This window comes from Oryctolagus cuniculus, chromosome 1 (genome assembly GCF_964237555.1).
Source record: "Oryctolagus cuniculus chromosome 1, mOryCun1.1, whole genome shotgun sequence".
Lineage (NCBI taxonomy): Eukaryota > Metazoa > Chordata > Mammalia > Lagomorpha > Leporidae > Oryctolagus > Oryctolagus cuniculus.
In genome coordinates this window covers 116,743,016-116,753,385 of record NC_091432.1, presented here as the reverse complement: position 1 = coordinate 116,753,385, position 10,370 = coordinate 116,743,016, and the positions used below count along the sequence as shown (strand labels likewise).

Here is a 10,370-nt window from a genome sequence, read left to right as displayed (position 1 = left end):
TTTTAACTTCGTGGGAAAATTTTTCATTCATGTTATGTATGAATTTCTTTAATTCATGGATTTGCTTCTGAGTAATCACATGATTAATCTGTTGAATTTCATTTCAAGCATTTCATCCATCTCTTCATTTTCACATTCTGATATTGAAGATGTTGCTGTGTTCCTTTGGTGGGCTCATGGTGTCTTCCTTATTCTTGTTTCTTGAATTTCTGTGTTTATTTTAGACATTTGTGGAGATGCTTGTTTTCTTTTCTTCTAATGGCTTTTATCTTTGAATTATGCCTCTGTGGCTTAGTGGAATGTCTGCTCTGTCTGGATACCCAGAGGTGTTGGTGAGCGTGGCCAGGAAACTCTGGTCAGTTCTCCAGGGTGGGGTGAGTATCCAGGGTGATACCCAAGTTGGGCGTGATGGATTTCTTGTTAACAGAAGGGGGAGTATGGTCATGTCTGTTTGCAAAATCTCACCCTCACCTCCTCTCCTTCATGGTGATCAATGCCTGGGTGTTAGCCCTCAGTTGGTGCCATACTCATGCATGTTTCTGCATGAACCACACAAAGGTCCTTGCAATCCTCAGCACGGATGCCCCTGCAATAACCTATCCCAGGCAATCAGGGATCTCTCACAGTGATTTCCAAAAGACCCAGGTGCACCTGGTGCCCTCTCATGCAGTCACAGGGTTCCCATAGTCTCAGCACACAGGGCTCCCATAGCCACAGGATGCAGAGGATCCACTCTACCCCACTAGCCTGTCCATCCACTGAGATGGTGATATGTTCCCAGTGCCAGTTGCCTTGGACGCTCTGCCTAGGCAGTTTGAGCCCTAGAGCTTGTCATATGTTGAGAGGCTGAGAGCACCTTACAGTCACATGTGGGTTTCCAGCCTCCTGTCAATCCTCCCAGCCAGACTCTGTCAATGGGAAGCACAGATGTTTCCCTCTGGTAAAATCCCTGGATCACATGCATGCAGAATAGCTGCTGGCTGTAGCCCTACTCCTTTCACAATCGAGCCTTCTCTCTGCTGCTTGTTGTGCACATGGGAGAGTCTCTGCAGCTGGCACTAATGTTGGAATGGTTCATTCTCCCTGTCTGTTGCTGTGTGCATGCACCCTAGCTACTGCTGGTGTCTCTACTGACAAGATAGCGTCTGTCCCCACCAGTTGCTGGGCACACAATCAAGATCTGCAACAGCTGTTATCTACTTATGTCCAGACTGGCACCTGCCTTCTCTCACCTGGTTGCTGGGAGCCTTTGTAGGGGTTATGGGAAGTGAGAAATATGCCCCTTTCTTTCCCTAGGTGAACAGGCAGCCTGTTCCCCTCAGAGCTATGGGCCAGACTCAAAGACAGTGTAGTCCTCTATGCCCTCCCTCTGGCTCTATCACCAGGGGCATGCGCCATGGCATTCTGAGCTCACCTTGCTCTCCATAGCTGGAGCTTTCTCCACTGGGCTGCTCGGTTTGTGTGCTGTGTCCATGCTCATTGCTGTGCACCTATAGCAGATCCACAGCGTCTTCTCCTTCCACGGGATCTTTACTGCAGTTTTCCCTCCAGCTCTCCCCTGAGAATGCAATATCTCCAGTTTTTTTTTTTTACTGTTTTTCCCTAGCCTAGGGCAATCTGTCCTTTCCTATTCTGCAATCTTGAAATCTCTGTATATAAAATAGTGTGATTTGATTTTTCTTTCCTGCTGTCTCTTTTGATAAAATTATTTTCTATAACAAATAAAGTTCTATTTAAATAAGAAAACAATGTGCATGTGTCTGTCATCTGGTACCCTTTGCAAGTACTGCAAATAACATCCCCTCCTAAAATGTTTCATCACTCTTTGAAAGGACAAAAGGGTAGATTTAACCAGTTCACTAATAATTCATTTGAAGAGGCCCAAGATACAAATGAAGAGTGCTCCATTTTCAGTAAATATAAACCTTTAAACTTAGTTCTACTTTCAAATTTTTGTGGGTAATTAACTTTACAAAATTTAAGTATGATTTATAAAATTAAAGTGATGATGTTTGAAACGAGACACTCGCTGATAGGACTGAACACGTCAGCTTTGGATTTCTATTAAAAAAGGCATAACCAACTTGGGTGGTTACTTTTTCTTTCTTTTAGTTTAAGTGAATAGAAAGTGTAACAATTCTACTTATTTCATATGTGTATTTTTCCCCCTATGATTTCTATGTCTGACCACCATTGATACTGTGTCCTATCATAACATTCAAAACATACTTAACACCAAAGGAAAGATGAAATGTTCACTACTGCCTCAAGTTTATAGTTAAATGTTAGAGAAAACTTCTGAATTCACTTTTCCTATTCTTTTCTATGGTGAGAAGAAATTGATAACCTCATTAAGGAAATGTCACATCTAAGGAAACAACAGTATACTCAGGCTTTTTTTTAACGACTTTTTCGTTTATTTGTAAGGCAGAGTTACAGAGAGTCAGAGGCAGAGAGAGGGAGAGCCTTCTTCCATCTGTTGGTTCACTCTCTGGCTGGCTGCAATGGCAGAAGCTGCATCAATCCAAAGCCAGGAGCCAGGAGCTTCTTCTGGGTCTCCCACATGGATGCAGGGGCCGAAGGACTTTGGCTGTCTTCTGCTGCTTTCCCAGGCCATAGAAGAGAGCTGGGTTGGAACTGGAGTAGCTGGGACTTGAACTAGTGCCCATATGCAATACCCGCATTGCAGGTGGTGGCTTTACTCCCTCTGCCACAGTGCTGGCCCCCACTACATATTTTTTTCAGTGCTTTGTTTGCTTACTTTTTATTGAATTATTTATTTAGTGGAGGGTTAATCTTATGGTTATAAAATAAACTGAAAGTATATCATTATAAATATTAAAAGAAAGTTTAAGAAAGGAAGGAAGAGGGAACTTGGGTGGTGGGAAGGGTAGGGTGGGAAGTTTCTCTATGCTCCCAAATCTGTATATATGAAGTACATGACATTTTTTCAACTTATATAAGTAAAAATTGTTTAAAAACTTCAAAATTGAATTTTCACCAGGCATTTAAAGGTAAAAACTTTAGCTGGTTGCAACACAAGAAAAGCCATTTTAGTAAAATCCTTGGTGAGACAACACTTCAAAATTTTTAGGTAAAGAAATGAAAAAGCAGGCAGAAACACCCCTAGGAATATTTTCATTAATGATGTAGGAAGAAAGGTGAAAAAAATCACAAACAATCCATTTCCCTACAGAGTGAAGATGATGGAGAGAATGTAATTTTGGATCTGCCATGGGAAAATACATTCCCTAAGGTGAAGCAAACATTGAGTAATATATTGGGTCTCTCATGAAAACACAGTCCCTTCATTTTCCTTTTGTACCTAGAATCTCTTCCCTGGGAGGAGAGTGAGAACGTCTTTAGCCTGCTCCTAACAAGGGCATCATGTTATTAGATTAGGTTGAATCTCCATGTATCTCATCAAGTGGTAACTGTCCCAATAGCACGGTTGTTTATTTTTCCCTGGCTTGAGAGGCCAAAATTATAATCAGGAATTGAGATAGAAGTTCAGAAAGATTTTCAGAAAATATGAAAAAATAACTCTATGTTGCATCCTCTAGGAATCAAAGGAAGCAAAGCCTCAGAGCCTGATATGGGCCATGTCAGGACCCCAGAGTGAATAACAACATTAAAGAAGCCTTAGCATTTTCTTCCTGTGGTGGGTGAGTTTTGGATTCTTTTTACGTTAATGCCTTCCTTGTTTCTTGACACTTTCATGGAGATATCACTGACACAAATTGTACATATAGGTACCTATTTATTTTACATATATATTTCTAAAATATAAGATAGATAACTTCATGTTTATATATATAGATATAATGTATATTTACATTGTGAAAGAATCACAGTGTTCAAGTTAATTAAATTATCCATCACCTCTTAGGAGATGGCTCTTTCATGAATTTGTGTCTGTACAAGTACTGAGAAAATTACTTTTCCAATGTATCTTCTTAGAAAATGTCAAATATAATAATATATTATTGTTAATTATGGATACACTGCTGTATTTTAGATATCAAGAAATTATTCATCTGCATAACTGAAACTTTACCAACCTATCTGATTCCCCCCTCACTGACCTCAGGCAACAAATATCCTACTCACAGCTTATATGAATTTGACTACAATAAATCCCTCATATGAGGGAGATTATGATGGATTTCTATTTCTGTATCTTGCATTTTAACTTTATATGATGTCTTCATTTTTTAAATTGAATGCAGGGATCTAAGAAGCACCATTTGGTTTCCATTTCCTGAAATTCTTACCTCCTGACTGTGCCAGATAATTCTCTTTGACAGAAGAGCAGAGACTATTCAGAGAAAATAGTGGCACGAGGCTTGCAATACCTTAATAGTAAACTCCCGTTAGATGGTAAGAGCCCTCACTCTTCTAGATTCATAACTCTTATTCTCTGACAGTAAGACAGTAACCAACCTCTCATAGACTCTGGTTCCCTAGTTAGAATTTATTTCAGGGACCCATTCTGGCTAATTCTATCTGCATTACTGGTAATACCAAATTGTTAATTTCTTTGATTGTATTGGTTGTGAAGGATCTTCAAGCAAATGACAAAATGGTGAGAGGAGAGAAGGACCACTTTGTGCAGGCCTGCCCTTCTTCATTTTTAACTCGTGACTTTTCCATATAAAACTGGTGTTAGAAACATGTTTGCATATGAAACTGGTGACTTTCTCTCACACAGGAGAGTGCATTGCTGTTTCACTTTGCTTTGCTTAAGTGTTAAGACTCCAATAAGGAGAAGGCCCATCACTTGGCAATAGGGTATTCGCAAAAGCAAACCCTATTGGCTCATGTTGGGGTAATCTCAGGCATTCTCAACATTGACCTTATACTTGCGTGAGAAAATACTGTTCAAAGAGTGGGGTTCTAAAGCAATTTTTTTCCTTGTGTCCACAGGTTCCCTTGGAGAAGAATGGCAATCACAAATGGCTCTCTGGTGACTGAATTCATCTTGGTGGGATTAACAGACCAGCCAGTTCTCCAGTGGCCCCTTTTCTTCCTGTTTCTGGTCACATATACAGTTACTGTGTTGGGAAATCTGGGCCTGATTATTCTAATTGTGCTGAATTCACACCTTCATACTCCTATGTACTTTTTTCTCTTTAATTTGTCCTTCATAGACCTCTGTTACTCCTCTGTCTTTACACCCAAAATGCTGCTGAACTTCGTATCAAAGAAGAATATTATCTCTTACATGGGATGTATGACCCAGCTCTTCTTTTTTTGCTTCTTTATTATCTCTGAATGCTATGTGCTGACATCAATGTCCTATGATCGCTATGTGGCCATTTGTAAGCCACTTTTATACAATATAACAATGTCCCAAAAAGTATGTGCCAACCTTATGCTTGGTTCATACTTGATGGCCTTTGCTGGCGCGATGGCCCACACTGGATGTATTCTCAGACTGACATTTTGTGATGCAAACACCATCAACCACTATTTCTGTGATCTGATTCCTTTACTTGAGCTCTCCTGCACCAGCACTTATGTCAATGAAGTAGAGATTTTCATCGTGGTGGGCATCAACATCATTGTGCCCAGCCTTACCATCTTTATATCTTATGGTTTCATTCTCTCCAACATCTTACACATCAGATCCACTGAGGGCAGATCCAAAGCCTTCAGCACCTGCAGTTCCCACATAGTTGCTGTTTCTCTGTTCTTTGGATCAGCTGCATTCATGTATCTCAAACCATCTTCTGCTGGGTCAATGGATGAGGGAAAAGTCTCTTCTGTTTTTTACACCACTGTGGTTCCTCTGATGAATCCACTAATCTACAGTTTGAGGAACAAAGATGTTAAAATTGCCTTGAAAAAAACACTGAGTAGGATAAAGTTTTAATTAGAAACACCATGTTTCTGTGTATGTTGTTGGAGCACAGAGAGACTGCATTACATTACACACTTTTAGGGCAGGTTTCATTTTCTCTTTATTATCCCATCAAAGGAAATTGTTCTCCTTTTTTGGCTTCAATTTTTTTATCTAACAGCTTTTGTTAGTTGCCTTGCCTTTTGCACCATTTTACCTGTTTATTAGTGGAGTTAAATAAAAAAAATTGTTTCTTTTCATTGTCAGTAGAACGTTTATTTATCTTCAAGAGTGCTGAATGTTTTGTAGCAAAGGCATCCCAGGTCGACATTACTCCATTGGTTCTTATCTACCACTTGCAATGATGCATAACTTCAACGACATGTTTCAACTTGTGTTTTCATCTCCACTGAGCTGGAATATGTTTCTCTCAGATGTTGGTCATTCACAAATATATACCTTTCTACATAGAACATCCAGTGGAACCCACGTTGCAGTTGTAAACAGTATGCATTAAAGTTCTTAGGGCAGAACTATTACATTTGGTATTGTATAGGTGACATGTAAGTACTATATTTTCAATATGGATTTATTGTACGGACAAGATATTGAAGCTCAGAGTCTTTAACAACATCTAGAGCTATTTAAAGACAAAGGTAAGAATAAACTGTTAATGTATCATTTCAAATGTTCCACACTTACAGTATTTTTTCTGTATACTTCATTATATAGATTTTATTTCACTAAATATGAAAGCATTCTACTTTGGAAGTTGGCTGTGTTTTTTTTTCTTGGAAGACACATGAATTTAACTAAAGATCTTCATTTTCTTCTTTGTAACTGGAAAAAATGATGATCTTTTTCATAATTATATTACAATTTTCATATCACTTTATTAATAAGACTATGATATCAAATGGGAACTTTTTAAAGAGCACAATATCTAATTTTACTGATTTATGTGCTTTATTTTTTCCTAAGAACTTTGATTACCTTTCTTATAATACATACAAGGAAAACCACAGAAATTCTGATTTTCACCTTGGAAGACCTGTGCACTTTTTACTTTTAATTTATTTATGAGAGAGAAGTAATTTCCAACATCTCAAAAAATACACTTTTTGAAAAACTTATGTATTTATTTGAAAGGCAGAAATACAGAGAGAGAGAGAGAGAGAGAGAGAGAGAGAGAGATTCTCTACTGCTGGTTCACACCCCAAACAGCCACAATGATTAGCGTTGGGCCAGGCTGGAGCAAGGAGCCAGAAGCCTCCTCCAGGTCTCCCTATTACTAACAGCTTACTTTACTATGTTTGTTTCAATCCATAATCACACTCCCCTTTGTTTTTCATCCTAACTCTCTGTGTCTCTCCCATCATTCCTAGTCTATAGTGATCAACATTCCATGTTCATATTGAGGCTTCTTTTGTAGCTTGCACCTCTGAGGAAGAACACACAGGACATCATGTTAAGGATGACTTTTTTTCTGAGTGAGAAAGGGAGGGCCTGTTAGGCTAGAAGGTCGGGAAACGCTGACTCAAGTAGCGATCTAAAAATTTTGCTCAAAATGTATTTTCAGTGTCTTTAAATTGCCGTAATAGGAATTTGGGAACAAATGAAACTCTTAGCCAGAACTTAAAGGCATATATAACCAGTAAACAAGAGTCTTGTACGTTGTGGATGGTCAATGATGATCTAAATAGCGTTTTAATCTCACTTTGACTCCTGTCCTAAGAGTCCTGTAGTTTTCTTCAATTGTACTGTGCAAAATGATTAAAAAATAACACTTGTCATCCAGGGCATCCACACATTAATATTGTTTGTAGAGTTACAGAGACTTCATTTGTGAAGAATCAGGAAGTTAGAGGAAACCAAATTCCCAACATAAAATAGTGACAAGAAATTAGGAAGACAAGTTTGAAATTCAGTGTGATGAGAAAATTAGAAATCCTTTTTACAATGATCCTAAAATCATAAAGATCATGGAATGCGATGGATGCATGAAGGGTTATAAATTAAAGTGAGAAATAAGGGCTATTTAGTATAAAGAGTGGTTAAGCCCAGAAGACAGGAAGATTTTGAAACAATGAAATCATTCATCTTTTTGCTGGCTCAAATTCTATTCCCACATGGGACTGAAGGCATTAATATCTCCTATGTAGACAGGGTGCAATGATAATCTGAAAGGAGCATATGGTGATTAAGACCAGTTGTGGTAACTTTTAACAATTGGATGTTAAGATATTATTCTTTTAAGAAAATAGGGAAATATGATTATTCTGAAAAATTTTAATGCAATACATAAAATTAAATATTTTTAAAAGTAACCATAAAATATACATTCTTTTACCATTGTTGTAATCTCCACCTAATCTTTAAGTATTGGGGATTTTAGAATAAGTTGTTCCCTTGCTCTTTTGATTATTTTTAGATATTCAGTGCTGCTGCAATCATGACTTAGGATTTGAAATGACCTCGTAGTCCCTACACAGTGGTTCCAAGATCAAATGCTTGGTATTTCATTCAATAAGTTTTATTTATGTAAAATTGTTTAACTTGGTTGGGGGAATCTTTTAGGTTTTCCTTTTGCTTCTTTTTCTACAGTTAATTTTTGTATCAAATAAAATTCTATTTGGGAAAACAAGATATGCATCATTTAGATCCTTTAAAGACATTGCAGGACTATATCATCTCATATTTCATCACTGTTTGAAGAGGTCAAAATTAGATTCAACTAGACCACTAAGCTTTCTTTTGAAGAGCTCCAAATACAAATGAAGACTGTTCTACAGTCAAAAAAGATAAACATTCTTTAAAATTATGTTCCATACTATCAATCTTTTTGGAAAATGAATTTAAAAAGCTCAAAAGCCATTTGTATAAGTTAAGGCGGCACCGTTTTAAAAGAGGCAATTCCGCAGATAAATAGTGAACTTAACTGTATTTGTTTCCAAAGGTGAGTAACCAAGTCTGGATTTTTATTTTTTAAATATACCAGCTAACAAATGCCTACAGGTAATGTAATAATTAAAAGTGATAATTATTCATCATTAAAAAGAAATATTTCTCTTATGGACAAGATCTAAGCTACAGAAGACTTTAATTATAAAGGAGAGCTAAAAACAGCACAACCCATTTATTTCACCTTTGCATCACAGTAACTCTCCAATGGGATACCCTGCAGTTCACTTACCTCCTTCCCTATATCCTAAACTACACATGGTAATGAGAGAGCAAGTCTGAATATTTTACATGCACCACATACAGTATTTCTTGAGAAATACTTCAGAGAGAGAGAGAGAATCTAGTACCTGCTAGTTTATTCCTCAAATGTATGCATTTGCCATGGCTGGACCTGTCTGAAGTCAGGTACCCTGCAACTTAATCTGGGTCTCCCACAAGGGTGATAGGGAACCAAGTACCTGGGTCATCACCTGCTGCCTTCCAGGATGTATATTATCAAGAACTTAGAACAAAAAGTGGAGCCAGAACTCAAAGCTAGACACTCCTATATGGGACAGAGGCAATCCAGGCAGAATCCTAGCTGCTGTATCAATGCCCACCACTCTTTAGGATCATGACAACATCTTTCCACTCATGTAGAATTTCTGGTGAGATATCTGATAATAATTTATATTGAGACTGCTTTACATGAGCTATATTTTCATTCTGCTTCTTCAGAATTATTTTGTCTTGATGTTTTAAAAATTTAATTTAAATTATATAAGTTTCATGTATTTCATATATACAGATTTAGGGACATAGTGATCACTATGCGTCTCAGTGAACTCCTCTTTGAATCAAATTTAATTGGTGACATCTTCTCTTCTTGGACATAGATGTGGTATCTTTGCATAGATTAAGGAAGTTTTCTGTAATCATTTCCTTAAATGTCCTTATTTCTCTTATGTTCTTCTTCTCAAACCCTTATTGTATGAACAGGTCTTTTTTGATTGTGTCCCATAATGTCTGTAGGCTTTCTTTCATTTTTTTCTAATTACTTTTTTGTTTTATTTTTTCTAATTACTTTAAGCTCTCTAATTATTTTTGAGTTTCATCAAGTCTACCAATTTAACAGAAGTAATCATTCTTTGCCTGCTCTTTCATCAGTTTCTACTTCTTTTGGATCCATTGTTGAGTGTTTCTTGTTTCTTTTAGAAATATCATTACATTCTTAATCTTTCCAAAAGTATGTCCTTGTATTAGGACATGTATTTTGGAGTAATAGTCATTAATTCCAACCTTTTCAGGGGTTTCTTAGTAGGTAAATTACTTCACTATTAATACATTCTGAGATTCTTTGTGTACAGGCTGATAACAAATCCACAGAAGCTTGACTTCGGTTTCTCTAGACAGCCAGAATGCGACCATTGGTGTGAATATTGGTGGGGAAGCTGTCTAGGTGTCTGCAGGCTGGTGTGACCATTGGCAGAATTAATTCAGCAATTTTGAAGATCTGAGAAAAGAGCACTGGAATAATCTCTACTTGAACTTGGAGACAGAGTGTTTTCCAGGACAAGTTGGTATT

At 37.4% G+C, this 10,370-nt stretch overlaps 1 protein-coding gene across 3 annotated transcripts; it reads left to right on the top strand.

The window, feature by feature from the left end:
• Positions 1–1,564: 1,564 nt before the first annotated feature.
• LOC100352376 (olfactory receptor 8B3-like) lies at positions 1,565–5,933 on the top strand. Of its 3 annotated transcripts, none has more exons than XM_070065322.1 (2): positions 1,565–1,578; positions 4,939–5,933. In XM_070065322.1, the coding sequence occupies exons 1-2, from the start codon at positions 1,565–1,567 to the stop codon at positions 5,873–5,875; spliced, it is 951 nt and encodes a 316-aa protein (XP_069921423.1). In that variant the 3' UTR covers positions 5,876–5,933. The 3 variants fall into 3 exon arrangements, with proteins under 3 accessions (XP_069921423.1, XP_051675124.2, XP_008258358.2); XM_051819164.2 differs by lacking the exon at positions 1,565–1,578 and adding an exon at positions 2,283–2,302 and having other exon boundaries at positions 4,954–5,933; XM_008260136.3 differs by lacking the exon at positions 1,565–1,578 and having other exon boundaries at positions 4,943–5,933.
• The last annotated feature ends 4,437 nt before the right edge of the window (positions 5,934–10,370 follow it).